Here is a 19,647-nt window from a genome sequence, read left to right on the forward strand (position 1 = left end):
TCACTGACCAAGAGTTAACCCAGACAAAATTCTTAAAAATTATATGTTCTTTTATCTCTTTTCTCATATGGCCTTCCCTCCCAGAAGATAGCAGTAGATTTTCTATCATTCTCAAAGTTATTTCATGAACGTTGTCATATTTAAACTTCACAGTGCTTGAAGCATGAGGATATATTCTCAATTAATCAAGAATAATCATTTAGTGGGTAGCTGATGTACTAAAGACAATTCTAGGAACAACCCAGAGTTTCAAGTTTGCTTCCTTATCCATGTTACCTTGATTTCTGACTGCAAAATATTACCTTTATTCATTCTTAATTTTCTCACAGCATGAAGGTCGCATGTCGCACTCCACCATTTTCTAGATCATGTGTTTACTAGGAATGTGTTCAAATACCAAATGCTTACATGAAAGCTATTTGTTGTGCATTAGACCCTTCATGTTTAGTCGCAGCTGTTCTGAAACCACCAAGGAGGCTATGCAGAGAGATGCATAGCATGAGAGCCACCCAGTGGCCATGACCTCTTCTACAGTTAAGACCAAATACAAACTGGCCTCTTTGGAAATAGAGGATAATAGGAAACAAAAAAGAAAACTGACTTCCTTCCAACTAAAAACATAAAAGAACCTAAAACTGAAAAAACTAGATAGAATAAGCTGTCTATGAACATGATCAAATGACAGTAGGGAAGTAAAACAATTAAATACTTCTAGGTGACTAATGAATTATGTCACATTAATCATCATGTGACAAAGAAATATGGTATAAGCCCAGAAACTATACACCTCATTATATATAATTCTGTACTACTGTATCTAAGGATACACACATTCTTATATATAATTTTATATCAATTCAGGTATTTTCACACTACATATTTTATAAATTTTGTTAAAAAAAATCCAATAACCAAAACTTTTTAAATTTTTCCCTTGAAAAAACTCCATTTTCTTCCCTTCATTCTTTACTCCAAGTTATTTTATGCAATATTTCCCAAGAAGGTTATAATTGGTTGTTAGCAATTATGAAAGCTATTATTGAATATATACCATATATCTATCATTTCATATATATGTATGTATATATATACATATGTATATATATATATTCTCTTATGCTTAATGCTTCAGCAACCAAAGGCTAATTACTCTCCAGGAACATGGACTTAATTACTTAAAGTAATTAATTTCTTGTGTATACATAGAAGGAATTGTTTTATGTACTAATATTTAGAATACCAATCTATCTATCCATTTGTATTAATTATAAAAAAGGAAAAATCAGAGAAATTATGCAGAAATTAATGTTGGTGTTTGAGACAGTTAAAATCGGGCAGTTTTCATATACTTTGCAAGTCCAAACTATGATCATAGAAGAAAAGCTCTAAATGGAAAACCATCATCTGTGTTTGCATGATTCACAAGGACCTTTAAACGAGACTACTGAGGCAGACTTCCAACCAACCAACTCCAGAAAAAATGTCTGACCCTCAGGATATCCCTATTCTCCCATTGATAGAAAACAGCACAAAGCAGGAGTGTGTTGCCAGCAGCTGGATGAGGGGAGACTCATCTATTGTTCTATTGTTCTGAGAAAGCTGTGATCCCCACAACTTCACATCTGATAAACATGTGACCTGTTTGATGATCTCTTTGATGTTAAACATCACCCAATCAAACATCATGTAGTTGGTTAAAGATACATTACATGTTTTTCTGTTTGAAACTCGTGACTTGTTTTCTGAAGCAATCCTAACTTGGTGGGGATAAATTTCATTCAGCTTGGTGTAGGTAATCAGGAAGGATTATCATAAGTATACTTCACAAAGTATTTCTAGTAAAATCCCTAATATTCAATTTTAACATCATCTGTTATGATTGGACATGTCTAATAAAGCTAGCATTTAAATTTGATTGTCTTCTAAAACAATCTGTTAAATTTGTGTTTGTGTTTCTGTGCCCATGTGTGTGTGTGTGTGTGTGTGTGTGTGTGTGTGTGTGTGTGTGTGTGTGTTTTCCCATTTGAAGTATAAAGAGATGATAGGGATAGAGACGTTGACATTTTCCAGAATAGAGAAATAATGGGCTAATTGGTTCACTCTCCTGTAATTCTCATAGACATGTTTTTTTCTTTCGTTAACCTTTGATTCATTAAGGCCATGTACTGCTTCCACTTTGCAGGGAATCCTTACCAAGGAGAACACCCTAACCAGGTATGTTCTATCTACATACACTCCCGCAGAATATCAATTGATAATCAAGCAATTTTTTTCCTTCGTGGTGTATCTAGTATTAAGTGCTGATTGGTACTGTTTCATAACCATGAACAGACCAAGATACTGACTTTAGATTTTAGCACTAACATTGATTAGTGTATTACTGTTGAATTTATTATAATTACTTTGCTTTGCTATTTTCATGTTTAATTGACAGTTATTTCAACCAAGACCACCTCTGGAGATAATGAGGAATTACACACTACTCAATGAATTTATTCTCCTAGGAATACCCCAGACACAAGGACTGGAGACTCTACTCTTTGTGGTGTTCTTATTCATATATTTCTTCACCTTGCTTGGAAATTCACTCATCTTTACGGCAATCATTTCTTCATCTACCCTTCACACACCTATGTATTTCTTCTTGGGACTTCTATCCATTTTTGACATGTTGTTCCCGTCAGTAACCTGTCCCAAGATGCTACTGTATCTTTCTGGTAGGAGCCCAGGAATCTCTTACAAAGGATGTGCTGCCCAGCTATTCTTCTATCACCTTCTGGGTTCTACTGAAGGATGCCTCTACTCTGTGATGGCCTATGATCGTTATGTTGCCATCTGTCACCCACTGAGGTACATGCTCATCATGAAACCTGGAGTGTGTGTGAGCTTGGTAATAATAGCTTGGTTAGTGGGCTGTCTTCACGCCACCATCTTGACCACTTTAACATTTCAATTAGTCTATTGTGCATCCAATCAAGTGGATTACTTCTTCTGTGACCTTCCTGCAGTTTTACCGCTGGCTTGTACTGACAATAAGTTGGCCCAGAAGGTGGGTTCCATCAATGTTGGCTTTCTGGCTCTGATGCTTCTCTTTAGTGTTTGTGTCTCTTATGTACATATTGGGGTTGCCATTCTGAGAATCCGTTCAGCAGAGGGCAGGCAGAAAGCATTCTCCACTTGTAGTGCTCACCTCACTGCTATCCTCTGTGCCTATGGACCTGTAATCATCATTTACCTGCAGCGCACGCCAAATCCTCTGCTTCGGGCTGTGGTGCAGATATTAAATAATATTGTCTCACCCATGCTGAACTCTTTAATCTATTCTCTGAGGAACAAGGAAGTGAAGAGATCCTTGAGGAGATTTTTCCAGAATATAATGTTTGGTGGTCAAAAATGAACTGTGGACTTAATAAGGGTATATAAGACTGTCTCTTAGCTTCTTTTTCCTGCAGCAGGCAGAGCTATGTGTTCAGCCAGACATTAGTGAGAGACTTGAAACACTCAAACCTAAACAGGTTATCTCCATTAAATTCCTCCCCTCAGAGTTCAGGAAACCTGGAGGAAGAAGAGGCAGAAAGGGTGTTAGAGGCAGAAGGGATGGGCAACACCAGAGAAACAAGGGCTTCTAAATCAGTGTGAACAAAAGTCATGTGAACTCACAGAGACTTAGGCAGTAAGCAAATAGCCCACATGAGTCTATAACAGGTCGTATGCATGGACATTAGGGCTCCTAGTTTGTTGTTTTTATGGGACTCCTAAATGTGTTAACCAGTGGGCCTCTGTTTTTTTGTGTATTCTGTTGGGCTTCTTTCCTTGTGTTTATATGTTTCACCTAATTCTATAGTGTTACTTGGTGTTTTATTGTATTAAATTTTATTTTATTTTATTATTTAAAAAAATGACCTAACATTTTTTTCCTACAATAAGATATTATATGGTCAAACAGTCTGTCCCAAATTACATTAAATTCCCTGTCAATTTAATTAAATTTGTCTTTTAGATTGCTTTGTTGTTTTGAGGAAATAGGAGTAGTTGTATTTTTGCACTCCTGAATATGAAACCTTTAAAGAAAACAATTATCAAAACATGTAGAGATATTAAAGAACAACAAAACCTCAAAAAAAAACCATCTCCATATACCTTGTCTCTTGGTATAAACCTTTAATTCCAATTTTTGAATAAATAAATAAATAAATAAATAAGCAGGAAATGAAGTATCTGAACACATGTGGTGTGCCTATAACACTTTCTATGTTCTTCTGACTCTATAATCCCTGAGTCCTCCTAAGTAAATCCATAGCCAACTATAGAGGTAACTAGCTCTGAATTCCAATTAAGGAATCCAAGAGCATAGGAAGCAACAACAGAGATATTTCTGACTTCCACAATCCTCAACACAGACATATATCCTGGATGACGATTGGAGACATTTGTGACTCTATTCATACCTTCTCAATGTCAAATCAATCTCATTTCATCCTCCGCTTTACTTAGGAGAAGGTTAATCTGCTTTTCTGCCTACAAACATGTCAGTTCCCCTGTTTATGAAGAAGAACACGAGCTATTTATAAGGCATGGTATTGTCTGATCACTGTGATGCTCTCTCAAAATATCTTCTCCATACATGTGTGCATCTCTCCTGTGAAGTAAACTTTACCTTCTCTGTGAAAGAGTTCTCAGTATTGGAAACTTCAAATAACAGGCAGAAAAATCACACATGAGTGAAGATTATGGACCTGAAACACATATCTTAGTTGACTAAAAGAATCCTGTTCCCAATGGCTCACCCCTTCAGGACCTGACCTTCATGATCACTGTGTTGCTTTAACACACTCCATAATTTTTCCAGAGAGCTTTTGATATTACAAACTTCCTCAGGAACCAACTTAAAAGTGCTGTGAGCAGGTCCTGGGTACACGCAGACCTCACTGCTGATTCAATTTTCATCTATGTGTGTTTTTCTTCCTCCTCTAGCAAGAGCAGTTAGAATCTGAACTCCTGCAACAATCTATTGATAATTAAGCCTGGACTGGACCAAGTCCTGTGCCTCCCTTCTTGGTATTGTGCTAGTAGCTTGATGCTGACACAAACTAGAATCATAGTTTTTCTTTGTCTGTGTGTCTGTCTGTCTGCCTGACTGTTTTCAGAGCAATGACTCTTTAGAATTTCTTCCTAGTTTGGGCATTTTTAAAATCAATTACTCCAAGACAAACTCATATCAGCTCTGAAAACCTTGGCCTGTAAAATAAAGATATTTGGGGGAGAATAGCCTTTGGGATCCCCATGGAAATCTCCAATCTACAGTCATGGCTTTGGGAAGTTTCAATATCAATATCTCATTGCTGGCCATCTCCCAGGGAAGTGCTGTCCTGGTAGCCAAGTACCTTCTCCAGGACATAACCAGATTATCACTAAATCAGTCTATTTTCCTTTTCCAGCTGGGTGAATCCATCACTTTACTTCCAAGTTGTGCTAAAAAGTTTTCAGAGGACAGTCTCTTTAGTCTCCAAATATATCTATGACTGTTCCTGACCCAGAATGCCTGTCAGAAATGTCAGGAAATGAACTACTAATGTTTCAAGATGGCATATAGAACAGTACTCTCAAGCTATGCACTGGGACAATGGGGGGGTCAGGGTTGAGAAATTCTAAGATTTGACTTATTTCTTTTATTATGTCTAGGAAGTGCATCCTACTAAGGTCACCATTGAAAATCTTTTCCCTGAGCATTCATTTTTTAATGACACTAGTCCACCTTAAAATTAAAACAGATAGTTCAGGTGGTTCTCTCAACAAGCCTTGTTGTCTTACTTTACACATAATAAAACTGGAAAGGAAAATCATTTCTCATTAATATTTTAAGATTCAGAAAAGCAATGAAGATGAATGTTTATTGCTGTTACAAACAAATTTTCCAGCTATTATTTTCATATTGATTTTGAATATACTACCTCACCCCATGCCAAAGGCAATGAAGATAATGCCAACCTCATCAGCTTTGATGCAGTTCCTGGATGAGCCCCAGGTGGGTCTTTTAAAAATGCCTTGCAAAAGATCAATTCTTCTGGAAGTGGTGCCAAGAGTATCTGATCTCTCCAGGTTCGTCTGATTAAAATTTAACACCAGATTATGCTTCCGGAACTAGACACAATCCTTTCCATGTTCCTCATGTATGGTGGCCATACACTTAATCATAACCATGTCACCTGGATACTGGTCAAAGATTTTCTATCATAATCAGCCAAGCCTCCAGGTTATAGACATAGTTCTAATAAGACATAGGTGCTCCCATTCTTAAATCTCACTGCCCGCCTTGGCCTGAGTGTTGCCTTCTTAAACACAAATCTTATAGCCAAGCAGTTCACCCATCTTACTCTTTAGGGGCAAACCTTCCCATCCACTGTGGAATACCATAATTGTCATGTGTTAGCTTGTTCAAATGTTCCTCTCACAAAGCCTCATTGTCATACTTCTAACAAAGCTGAAAATAAAAATCTTGTCCATTTTTTCAAAAAGAAGCAGGTGTGTTTATGGTTACTACAATTTTCATCTTGAATTTTAAATTGCACATTTATCCTGGCTTCTAGATTCAGTTTAATAAATATATTTCCTTTATAATTATATCTAATCCCCGGTAATTTGTTATAGCAATGAAAACATGGATAAGGAGATCATTCAAATTATGACTGATCTCATAATTTGGCACTGTGCCTCACCAAGTTTCCCAGGCTGAACTTCCATATCATCTGTCACTCAGGCAAGCCTAAATTTGTGATTGTATTTCCTAAAACTCCTAAGAAACTGAAAATAGAGCCCCTGACTTTCAGCCCCCACTATTAAATTCTTCGAGTATGTTGACTTCCTTTCCATTATTCACAGCGTCCATGCTAATGCCTCTGCTGGGAAACTGCTTTGACCTCTGCTCCATGTCTGTTGATAAAACATTTTCTGAGACAGCATTTCTCCCACCTTCAGAGAACCTCATCTCAGCATATAGGTCAGTATATGACAAATAGGATTTCAGAATTATCCGATTTTATAACATTTAATAACAGGTTAAGTATCCAAGAGGTGTGCTTGAGGTTTCAAGTGAACATTTTGAATAACATAGTCCATAAAAGTGTTTAGAAAAGATATTCAAATGATGCCCCCCACACACTCACACACAACATAATCAAACCAGTGAGTTAATGAGATGTTTTCTCAGTAAGACTCCTTCCTCTTGGGATTAACACCCAAAGGAAAATCATGATTTAAATCTCTGGTGTTGTGAACTATTGCAGTTCCTGGAAGTAAACAGGAACAGGGACATGAAGCACACTTCCATTTGTGGTACCCTACTAGAAAGTGATTCAAAACAAGAGGAATTCTCAATTCCCACGTACAGACTGAAGGAAGGTGAGCTCCTCCTTTCTGCTGCAGGTAAGAAGACAGCACTCAACAATGCCATCATCTTAGGCTTTCTGCGGCTCAGAGAGTGCCCAGCTATGCCTTTCACTTTTACCTTAGTGTTATCTCAGTCACAGTATAGTGAGGTTTGGACATTTCTCTGTATCTTTGTGTGTGTGTGTGTGTGTGTGTGTGTGTGTGTCAGAGAGAATGAAGAGATAATCATAATAGATAAAGCACTGCAATCATGCAAGAACTGTCTAGAAAGATATCAGTCACTATGTTATTCTCAATTTTCCTCCATACAAGCCACAGGATAATCCCACATACAATCACAAAATCTCTTTTTTTCCAAAACAAAGAGAGCACACACGCATAATAAAGAGTAACAAAAATTTAATAAAGTCATTCAACCTCAAGTTTCAGTGAGGTTCATATTTGGAGAATCAAATCGTGATGTATATCCATTGCTGTTGTAATTATGTTCTAAATACTGTAAGCTCTGACTCTCATTGCCCTCCATGCAATAATCTGGATGCCAGTAAGACGGAAAGGATGATTCAATAAGTTCCAGGATACTTTCAGAGGTGCATACGGTGCACTCTGATTATCCTCATGCTCAAACCCTAGCTTTTTTTTTTTATCCTTTCCCACCCCTGCCTCCTCAATAATCACTCCAGCTTCATTACTTGAATTTTTTTTCATTCTAGAGTCACAATGAAACACCTAGAATGATGAGATAGGATCCTTTCTATACAAAGGGGAAGAGATCACACTAGTCTGGGAAGTTATTTTCTGGGTGAGGTTGTGAAGAACATCACCTGCAACTTCCCTGGAAATTACCTTCATGGGGAGATTTTTTAAGGAGCATCATCTACAATTAGGAACCTAACTGAAGAAAAATATCCCATCAACAGGAAAGATAGCTCTGACTAGAATGTCTCAAGGTAAATATCAGTCTCCTTTTCTCTTCTACCCCTGTTATTTGAACTCCTCTAATCCACACCCATAATGAATGTCACTAGGGATTTCTTTCCACAGATGCCCAGGAGTTGATCCATCCATAAACATGACAAACAACACTATGGTGACAGAATTTACTTTGTTGGGCATCCCCGAGACAGAGGGCCTGGAGAGTGTCCTGCTCTTCTTGTTCTCAACATTGTATGCCTGTGCTCTGCTGGGAAACTTGCCTCTTCTTACTGCAGTCACCTCCTCCCCACGACTCCACACTCCTATGTACTTTTTCTTGAGCAATCTCTCCATTTATGATATGGGTTTCTGTTCCACTACATCTCCAAAGATGTTGTCATACCTCTCAGGATGGGGTGGAGGGATCTCTTTCAAGGGATGTGTTGTCCAACACTTCTTCTATCATTGTATCGGTTGCATATTGTGCTTCCTATACACGGTGATGGCCTATGACCGCTTTGTTGCCATATGCTTCCCTTTGAGATACACAATCATCATGAACCACAGAGTATGCTGTGTCTTGGCCACGGGGACCTGGATGAGTGGCTGTGTGCATTCCATTATCCTAACTTCCCTCACTTTCCAGTTGCCTTACTGTGGCCCCAGCAAAGTGGGCTATTATTTCTGTGACATGCCTGCAGTGTTACTGCTAGCCTGTGAAGACTCCTCTCTAGCACAGAGGGTAGGTTTCACAAACGTTGGTCTTTTATCTCTCATTTGTTTCTTTCTCATTGTTGTGTCCTACACTCGAATCGGGATCTCCATCTCAAAAATCCGCTCAACAGAAGGCAGGCAGAGAGCGTTCTCCACCTGCAGTGCCCACCTCACAGCCATCATGTGTGTCTATGGACCAGTCATCGTCATCTACCTGCAGCCCAACCCCAGCCCACAGCTTAGTGCAATTATTCAAATTTTCAACAATCTTGTGACACCCACCATCAACCCATTGATCTACAGCCTGAGGAATAAGGATGTGAAATCAGCCCTAAGGCATGTATTTCTTAAGAGATGTCTCAGCTTGGAAGTAAATGAAAACATCTAAATGTTTGCTGAACAAAATAGGAATTACTCTGTAAAAGAACAGACTTACATCTACAACTTATTTCATAGGACCAATGGCATATCTAACTTCCAAGTCATATTGCAATAAAGTGTACTTTGCATGAATTTACTACTTCATTTACTCTTTGAAATACATATTTGTTTCATATTTCCCTACATTTTATAATGAAAAATAAATGATAAAATCTCTTAGTAGATTCTGTATTGGTTTTTATTTTGTCTGTATTCTCTCCAAGCAACACCATTCCTCAAGTATTTCCTTGCCACTTAACTCTTCAAAGGAGCTAAGAGACTCATTTATTATCCCAAATAGACTGTCTCAGAATTCTTTATTCAAAAATGGAGAAGATTTATAAGGATCTGTAAATCTTTAAAGAAGGATCCATGACTCAGATAGCATGCAAAGACCAAGAGTGTTTAATCTGCAGTAACAAGCAGCATGCAGAGGTCAACCATTCTTCCAAATGGAGACGAAAGACAAGGGCATGTAGTCCTTCTTATAGGAACCAGGGAAAGTCTCTAGAAAGATTAGGTAATCTCTAATGTTATTGGTAGGGGGCAAAGCGATAACATTAGTATAATTTTGACTACTCTATTAGTTCTTCTATTTTAGAGTGTATGTTAGGTAATCTAAAATTTCATTGGTGGGTGTAAGGAAGATCAGAGGGGTCAGTTTGTGATTGGCTTGTGCCAGGTGGTCAGTGGTCTGCATTCCTATGTTATGACCATTTTAATTACAGGATGAAATAGGGCTGCCAGCCCAGATGGCCCATCCTGTTTCTTCCCAATCTTGTCATTATCTCTAGGCTATTCTTTGGAAGGGGATTTTATGACCTTTTTCCGGGGATTTATGGTCTGTTCCTGGAGCCTAGCTCCTTAAACTGTTGGCTTTCTTAAATCAGGTCTGGTGTTAAAATAGAGACCATTGTACAAGGGAAATAAGATTTATGTCATCCTTTCAGGTAAGTTTAGATTTCTACAAGAAACGGAGAAATTCAAACTAATATAAGTTATATTTAGGGAAGTTTTTCATATCACACAACTTTGCAAGATTTCAACTTGGTTCTTGTGCACAACTATGTGATTAGATATGTCTTGGGTTTGTGTGTGTGTGTGTGTGTGTGTGTGTGTGTGTGTGTGTGTGTATGTGTTGTAATTTTATTCCTGTAAAGCATAAACCTGGATTATTCCTTATTATAAATAAATTTGGGTTTTGTAAATTTTCTCACATCAAACAAGAGGCCAATTAAATTGAAAATATTTATCCATTTAAGAACATGAATATTAATTTAGGTATAATGGGTCTAAATCAGGTAGTTGTACATTTCCATGAGCAAAAATATGTATAAAGTATCCTCTATAACTCATTTACTATTCTTTATCTCTATGCTGCAAAATGCTAGAAAAATAAAATGGATACATTTTGTTTATAAAACCTAGTTAAAGTTTAAAGAATTTACTCTTCCTCTTCTAGTGTTTTTAGTTTTTCTTATTTTTTAAAACTATCTAGCAGTGATATGTTTTGTCATGCAGTGGAATGATGCAGCGGTGTGTGTGTGTGGGGGTGCATTAGCAGGACCATGATGAGGCATCCCACCTGGGACACCAGTCATAAGACAGGTCTAGTATAAAATGAACTTTATTTGGGTCATGAGAAGGGGATGTGAAGGGAGTAGAGGAAGAGAAATAGAAGAGACAAAGAAAAACAGAGAGAGGAGAAAGAAGAGGCCAACCAGCAACACTTGGTTGCTAATGTTGTAAATCTTTAAAGCAATATTAAAATTACTATTTACCAAGGCAGGCAAACATATACATATATATATATTATAACCTTACCATAATTAAAAAGTATCTTTGGAGATCTTTTCTTTAGGTCAGGTTGTTCTCAAGCAAGACAGTATTGAAGCAGGGGCATTCTGAAACAAAGATGGCAGTCGTGTGCCCTCAATCAAAGTGGCACTGAAAATGGCATGTGATAGAATGCCACATGTTACATCCTAGAATGGAATGGCATTTATTTACAGAACTGTGGCTATGTGTCAACAAAGAGACAAATAGTTAGGCACATAAGGAGACAAACAGACATGTTTTGCCTGCAGGCAGGGTGTTATGTGCATGTGAGGAGGTCTCTCTCTGCCATGATAGGCAGGGTGTTATGTGCATGTGAGGCCGTCTCTCTCTGCCATGGTAGGCAGTCTCTGCTACCAAGAGAGTCCCTAGTGGTACAGTGGGTCTGGTGCATCCTCCCCCCAAGAAGACAGCCCTATGACAGGCCTAGTATAAAATGTTTATTTGGGACATGAGAAAGGAGGTGTGAAGGGGGTAGAGGCAGAAAAAGAGAAAGGACAGAGAAGGACAGAGAGAAAGAGAGGAGAGAAAGGAATGGAAGAGGCCATCTAGGAATATGTTGGGGTAGAGAGAGAGATAGGAGAAGAGGACAATGAGGGAGGAATAAGACAGAGAGAGAAAGAGAATCCAGAGTCCTTTTAAAGCAAGCCATGTTCATACCTGGCTGTTGCTAGGTAACTGTCAGGCAGAACCTAGAAGAAATCATACAGACAGATTAGAGATCTTAAATGGTGAAAGAGGTGGAAAAATTATAGGGAAGAAAGAAGGAAGGAAATATAAGGCTGTAATGCAAAAACAAAATAATAGTGCATAATGGAAGGATTGGTGTGTGTGTTTTCTATTAAGTTTCTATCTCATGGGCAAGTGAAGACTTCTTCTACAAGTGAAATTATTAATCACCCCTACTAATTTTGGCTAGCTCTGTTGGAAAATATTGAAAGCACTCAAAGACAGTGCATTCCAGTAACCAGGATGCTGTGATGTGCTGCCTAGGAACCTCTAAGATCAGATACTCTAGCACAGAAACAGTCAGCTATTCCTGCAAGAAATCATGAAGACATTAGTATAACACAAGAAACCTTACGTCCTCTCAGACAGCCACAATTAATTTGAAATATTAAACATACTAATGTTAAAGAATAAAAAGCAACCCACAGTTTTATAGCCCATTCTATATTCAGCATAGACCCTGAAAGAAGAGTAACCACCCATTTCATCAGGAGGTTATAGTTGCAAACAATCTGTTTCCCAGGAGCCACCACAGTCATTCCTGTCTAACACTCACCCTTTACTTTCTGCACTTGTCTTCTAGACAGAAAGTAAAAGGGACATGTTTACAACCTTGCCTCTTCTGTTCATTCTCTTTTTTTGTGTGTGTGTGTGTGTGTGTGTGTGTGTGTGTGTGTGTGTGTGTGTGTGTGTGTGTGTGTGTGAGAGAGAGAGAGAGAGAGAGAGAGAGAGAGAGAGAGAGAGACCATGTATGCCACAGTAACAGCAAACAACTTGTGTTTGGTTCTTTCCTTCCACCATGTGTGTACATGCTATCAATAATAGGCATATACCCAAAAGATGCCCCAACATATAAAAAAGTCACGTGCTCCACTATGTTCATCGCAGCCTTATTTATAATAGCCAGAAGCTGGAAAGAACCCAAATGCCCTTCAACAGAGGAATGGATACAGAAAATGTGGTACATCTACACAATGGAATATTACTCAGCTATCAAAAACAATGACTTTATGAAATTCGTAGGCAAATGGTCGGAACTGGAAAATATCATCCTGAGTGAGGTAACCCAATCATAGAAAAACACACATGGTATGCACTCATTGATAAGTGGCTATTAGCCCAAATGCTTGAATTACCCTAGATGCCTAGAACAAATGAAACTCAAGACGGATGATCAAAATATGAATGCTTCACTCCTTCTTTAAAAGGGGAACAAGAATACCCTTGGCAGGGAATAGAGAGGCAAAGATTAAAACAGACACAGAAGGAACACCCATTCAGAGCCTGCCCCACATGTGGCCCATGCATATACAGCCATCCAATTAGACAAGATGGATGAAACAAAGAAGTGCAGGCCGACAGGAGCCGGATGTAGATCTCTCCCGAGAGACACAGCCAGAATACAGCAAACACAGAGGCGAATGCCAGCAGCAAACCACTGAATTGAGAATAGGACCCCCGTTGAAGGAATCAAAGAAAGAACTGGAAGAGCTTGAAGGGGCTCAAGACCCCATATGTACAACAATGCCAAGCAACCAGAGCTTCCAGGGACTAAGCCACTACCTAAAGACTATACATGGACTGACCCTGACTCAGACCTTATAGGTAGCAATGAATATCCTAGTAAGAGCACCAGTGGAAGGGGAAGCCCTGGGTCCTGCTAAGACTGAACCCACAGTGACTAGATTGTTGGGGGGAGGGCGACAAGAGGGGGAGGATGGGGAGGGGAATACCCATAAAGAAGGGGAGGGATTAGGGGATGTTTGCCCGAAATCGGGAAAGGGAATAACACTCTAAAATGTATATAAGAAATACTCAAGTTAATAAAAAAAAAAAAAGAAATGTAAATAAGAAATACTCAAGTTAATAAAAAAAGAAATGTATATAAGAAATACTCAAGTTAATAAAAAAAATAATAGGTCACCACACATGGCAGAAAGCTGGGTGGGAGTGCGTCTTCTAATCTTTAATGTACACACACACACACACACACACACACACACACACACACACACACTGTTGGGAAGGCAGGATTTATGCATCTATAACTAGTCATTTTACAGCAAAAGTCAGTAATACCAAAAATTAAAATCGAAAAGTTACAATAAAATGTCTCTTCAAATTATATGTTAAAGTTTCTCTATAATTCATAGCAAATTTTATTCCTAGCCACACACACACACACACACACACACACACACACACACACACACTCACATAGAGTCATGTTATACTCTAGCCATTATGTCATCTTTGAGGTCATTTGTTCATCAATGGTAGAGTTATTTATTATTTGTTTAATGTGTTATCTGAAAATTATTTGCCCATTAAATATGATCTTTTCTGAAACTAAGGGTATTTTGTGATTATTTTAATAGTCTGTTGAACATAATGTTGCCCTGAATCAATGACATATGCTTCTCAACCAGAGTTGTAAACATCCTGTAATAGGAGTCTAGTGAACCTGGAATATTACAGATCAAAGGTAAAGTTAATACTATAATTCCTCACAATTTAGCTGTGCCTACCTTACATGTACCGAGAACATTTAGTGTACCTTTAAGCTTAAGAGGATCATCCAGTGCAGTGTGTTTTGAAATTAATTACTAATAGCTCATGTATGCTCTTTGATGGTCATATTTTACTCATGATTAACATAATGACATGATATTTTAAATTGCTGGTGACACAGTACAGCATGTAAGATTGGCTACTCACTGTATTTATTTCATGACTGAGGGCTCAAGGCCCTTCGATTGCCTTATATTGAGAAAGAGCATCACATTGTATCTCTCTACCTTGTAAGAAGATCCAAATTCTGACTTTGAAGTGTAGTTTCTATTGATTGTATACCAGTTGTTCCATCATCATAAGAGCAAACAGGCTAAGTCAAGCAATAGTGAGTGGGTACCATGTACAGTATTGTTACCGAATAATGAAGTTCCAATTTAAGCAATCAGGCTTTACTTACTACTTGGGTTTCTACTAAGGACTGCCTTTCTCCTTAAGGGCTCACCTCCATTCTTTCTATTAATACAACATTCTAAAATGCTTAATGAAACCGACTCCAACCACACTGAGCTGTTGGTCTGGATTATGAGAGGAAGTGGTTACAAGAGGAAAGGGAACATCTCTTGGATCAGATAGCTTTCATTTTCTCTCCCAAGACTAGGATGCTAACTATAATGATGTATGTCAGTCCTATGACTTAAGACTGATTCATCTGTTTGGAAAAATGAGAATATGGATAGAAAAAAATGGATGGCATATGAGAAGTAATAATGGGAGAGAAAAATGCTTTTGGCTTCTCATCATGAAATATTCATGGAGTTAATCAAATCAAAAACAAATTTTGTTTAACTTGGCTGGTACAAATTAGGGAGAATTACTAGGTAAAATTCTATATAATAATATGAGTTAACTGAATAAAGCAGTGTTTAAATTTTAAGTACATAGTAGGCAAAGGACACAATCAGGTTTGATTACAGAAATGATCACCACAGTCTCCAATGCAGACGATTCAGGGTTCCTGAACCTAATGCTGAGCATTGAGTGCAGAGCTGTTCCAGAATGAGTAGGTTCATATCTTAGCCACTGAAAGGTTGTTAATTCTCGTCCATCTGACTCTATGTAGTGTTAAACAATCCTTAGTATGAGCCACTAACGACTGCAGACTCACCAACATGAATATGACAAGGTTGTACAGCTCACAAGATTCTAAAGTCTTCATGCATCACTAGCAAGCTCTTCAGGTCCTGTTCCTTCTGTGACTATCTTGCTGATCTAGGTTCTGTAGTAATACGAAAATGATCACTTGCTCAGAATTCTCAGAGGCCTAATTCAAGGACCCCATCATGCAACTCTGGTCTTATCTATGTTCTTAGGAAACCTGCATTACATTTCTTATCTATGATCAAAGCAACTGACAGAAAGAATTAAGAAAGGAGTGCAGTTTGTTTTAGCTTGTAGTTACACAGTCTGCTCATGGTAACTTGATTCAGTGTATCTAGGCCCATAAGATAACATGTAGGCAAATCATGTTGCCAGGAATAGGTAGTAAAAGTATTCACTTCATGATTAGCAAAGCACAGAGGCAGACAAAGGCAAGGCTTGTGACAAGATGCAAGCCATAAAAGCATAGTGCGTCAAACTACTTCCTCAAGATATCTTGCTTCCATCGTAAGTAAAAGTGTTAACCTAAGTGTCCATATATTCCATAAAACCCCTTGTTGCTTGATATCTTATACCTATCTAATAATTCTCACCCCTCTGTTTTCTTTGTTTATTATTCTTTTCAGATTTTTATTCATAATATATTCTTCTCTCATACGGTACATACTGACTTCAGTTTTCTTTGCATTCCTACAGGCCCTCAGCTTCCAGTTTCCATTTTGTTCAACAGTTCAATCCCCAGCCAACATCTGTGTCTGTACTTCAGAAAGTGAGCCCCTGTAAAGCCAAGGGGCAGCGTTCCAATGTACAGTAGCACAAGGTAAATATCCCAATTCCTAAATGAAGAAATAGGAGAACACAAAGGAATGATTTGACCGAAGCAAAACTGAACCCCAGAATGGCAACACTAACTCCTGCAGTTTTACGCCTAGTATCCAGACAACACAATGATTTTATTTGAGTTCTAATGGGCTTAGACAGCACTGGGAATTTGATCTTGCCATTTGTAGACCACATAGCTTCTTTTTAAGCTGGCTTCACTAGTTCCTCCTACTTTTTTGAGAAATGTTCCATATTCTTAACTTATCTAACATCCAGAGATTTCCATTGTTGCTTAGCTTTGACCATCAGAGTTTTGTGTGTCACCCTGTCATGGACTGCCTGCAAACTGAAACCCATTTCTTGGCCTCAGTGATATCCTTTGAAGTCTGGTCAAAAGCCTCCATGTCTGTTTAACCCTTGTAATTTGCATGCCTGCAAATTCACTTAGGTTTTAAGAAACAGGCAACTGCCAATTGCCTACTGATTTTTGGTACAAGTCTTTTGGACAAAAGCTGAGTAGTGTGTAACCTAATGGTGCCCAGTCAGGTTTCAAGTAAATAATCTCTATGTAAGGAGATTTGAGAATGGGAAAACACAAAGCCACATGCACTGATGACCTAGCTGCTACCATGCTTCCACTTCCTTATGAGACTATATAACTGAACGTTATTCATAATTCATAAACCAATGAAGCAAACCTCCAAGGGAATAGAAGCTAATAGTTAACATATATATTAGATGCTGAATAATTCAAAAGAGTTATTGATTCTATGTTCTATAGCTAGGATCTAGCAAACACAAGTGCTACAAAATTAATATGAGTACTTAATGAAGACATAATGGACCCTATAGTTTTTCATCTGTTCTTATCTGGTTACTATGTGGGGATGTTTTTTGGGGATCTGTTTTTTTTTTGTTGTTGTTTTTGTTTTTGGATTTTTTGTTTTCCATCAGATTTTTGTTTTTATTTGAGAAAAAACTTAAAGTTGAGTGGATATAGAGGAAAGGGAAAATGAAAGGACTTGGCAGAGGGAAAGAATGTGACCAAAGTATATGTGAATTCAAAAATAGTTTAACTAATAAAATGGAAAACAACATAAATGTATACCAAAAGGAATAAAGGACCATTAGGAACACCCAGATAATAAGATGGCATTGTTTAAATTTATGACTGATTCCAAAACAAGAAAAACAGAGTATTTGAACTTCTCTCTTCATGAGAGAATGAAGTATCTATATTTGGGTTCTTTCCTGGGTGTGACATCCACCTGAACCAGTCGAACCTCTTAGTATTTTATGGATTACAAGTAAACTCTAAACCCAGATTCATCGTTTCTGTGCTACAGAAAGTCATGCAACCTGAAATGCATTCTGACAGAGCTGACAGCCCCATCCCCATCCCTTCCTGCGACCTCTGCCTGCATGTCAATATACCCAAACCATGAGTTTTCTCAGAGGTTTCTTGCAGTAGCAAAATATTGTTATTATTTGAATTTTGATATTATTAAATATCTGGTAATATTTTGTCATTATATTATTTAGGTAGTATGTGAGTATTATGAAATGCATATTTCTGCAATTCTGGAATGAGAAATTTGCCTACGTTTCCATGCCGGAACAATGGAATTTTTAAGTAAGAAAAGAGCCTCACTCTGGCGCATAAACAGTGAACCATGACCCAAATAAGATGAGACAACATCATTGTAAGGTCAATGTGAGCTTGCAGAGAAAGAAATTTGGGGCTTATATTTCTTTAACAAATGATCAGAGAATAATTCATACTTACTTCTTAATTTCTTTTTTTAAAAATATAAAAATCCAGAATTGATACATTCATATATTTAAATGAAATTGACATGATATGACATGGTATATATTACAATATTGTATTTAGTTTATAGTTTATTGTTCAGTAAATATGATGCATGGGTAAACAAAATTTAATATAGTTAATAGATAAGAGAATGCTTTGTTGGCTGTTAGAGAAGAATTTACTTGATGATATCTTTATCCTCTGTTGTGAAATGAATCCAATAGAGTGGCCTGCTCTAAGATAGCTCACAGGCTGATTCAGGAAGCTGTCCTGTGGTTGCTTGGCAACAAGATTCTTTGTGGATTTCCGTTCCAATAAAATAGTCGCATCACCTGAGATGCTGCTGAGAGAAAACGCGATAAAATATGCTTTCATTTATAAGCAACCTTTACTTTTAACAAGATTAATGTTCTTTGTTTCTTTAATTTATTTTTTATTCATTTTACATCCTGATCACAGCCGCCCCCCTTCTCCTCCACCTTATGAGTCCCTTTCCTTATGAATCCCTCCACCCATTGCCTCCTCCCCTTCTCAGAGAAAGGAAGCCCCCTTGTGTACCACCCACCATGAGGCATCTAGTCTCAGGAAGTCTAGGCACACCTTCTCCCACTGAGACCCAACTAGGCAGTCCAGATAGAGGAGAGGGGATCCAATGGCAAGGAACAGAGACCAAAATAGCCCTGATCCACTGTTAAGGGACTCACATGAAGGCCACATTGCACATTTGCTACAAATATGTAGATGCTAAAATTCCAGCTTCTGCATGCTCCCTGGTTGGTGGCCTAGGCTGTTTGAATTCTCTTGGTCTCAGGTTAGTTGACACTGTGGGTTTTCTTGTGGTTTCCCTTTTGATGTAGTAAATATTTCATCTCAAATTGGAGTTTCTACCCCACCTTTGATCTTTTAGTTCCCAGATAAGACATACAACTTTTGTATTTATAAAAGACTTTAATATACTAGAGTTAGTCAAATATCTACTCTCTAAGCTATTATGTCTACTTCCCTATCAATAACCCTGAGTTATAGTTGGCTTTGTTCTATATAGACTGTTTTCCAATTGGACAGTCCTCATGACCATATTTTCAGGATTCATTTACCTACACTATGGCTCTCTCTTCTCTCTACCTTCTTTCTCCCTCTGCATCCTCATAGTCCCCCACATCTGACCCCAAACCTTGGAACACAATAACTTGCCTGTCTTCTGACCAGCCATAGACTATAGGCATTTTTATTCACCAATCTGGGATAACTTAGGGTGCAAGTTTGCATAGTGTCACTTGGGTCTTAATGCAGATTCTTTCATCCCTGAGGACAACACAGGCCTCTTGTCTGGCTAGCCT

General features: G+C 38.0%; 2 protein-coding genes across 2 annotated transcripts; both read left to right on the forward strand.

The window, feature by feature from the left end:
* Positions 1-2,461: 2,461 nt before the first annotated feature.
* LOC116907670 (olfactory receptor 148) lies at positions 2,462-3,397 on the forward strand. Its single transcript, XM_032910764.1, has one exon. It carries the CDS (start codon positions 2,465-2,467, stop codon positions 3,395-3,397), a length of 933 nt encoding a protein of 310 aa, XP_032766655.1. The 5' UTR covers positions 2,462-2,464.
* A 5,058-nt stretch (positions 3,398-8,455) lies between these two features.
* On the forward strand, positions 8,456-9,403 carry LOC116907631 (putative olfactory receptor 10D4). The gene has a single exon (XM_032910692.1). It carries the CDS (start codon positions 8,459-8,461, stop codon positions 9,401-9,403), a length of 945 nt encoding a protein of 314 aa, XP_032766583.1. The 5' UTR covers positions 8,456-8,458.
* Positions 9,404-19,647: the final 10,244 nt, after the last annotated feature.

Source organism: Rattus rattus, chromosome 8 (assembly GCF_011064425.1).
Source record: "Rattus rattus isolate New Zealand chromosome 8, Rrattus_CSIRO_v1, whole genome shotgun sequence".
Taxonomy (NCBI): domain Eukaryota; kingdom Metazoa; phylum Chordata; class Mammalia; order Rodentia; family Muridae; genus Rattus; species Rattus rattus.

Bases quoted from the DNA above. Each gene is read 5' to 3' on its own strand.
- LOC116907670 (XM_032910764.1), top strand. From the start codon at position 2,465: ATGAGGAATTACACACTACTCAATGAATTTATTCTCCTAGGAATACCC.
- LOC116907631 (XM_032910692.1), top strand. From the start codon at position 8,459: ATGACAAACAACACTATGGTGACAGAATTTACTTTGTTGGGCATCCCC.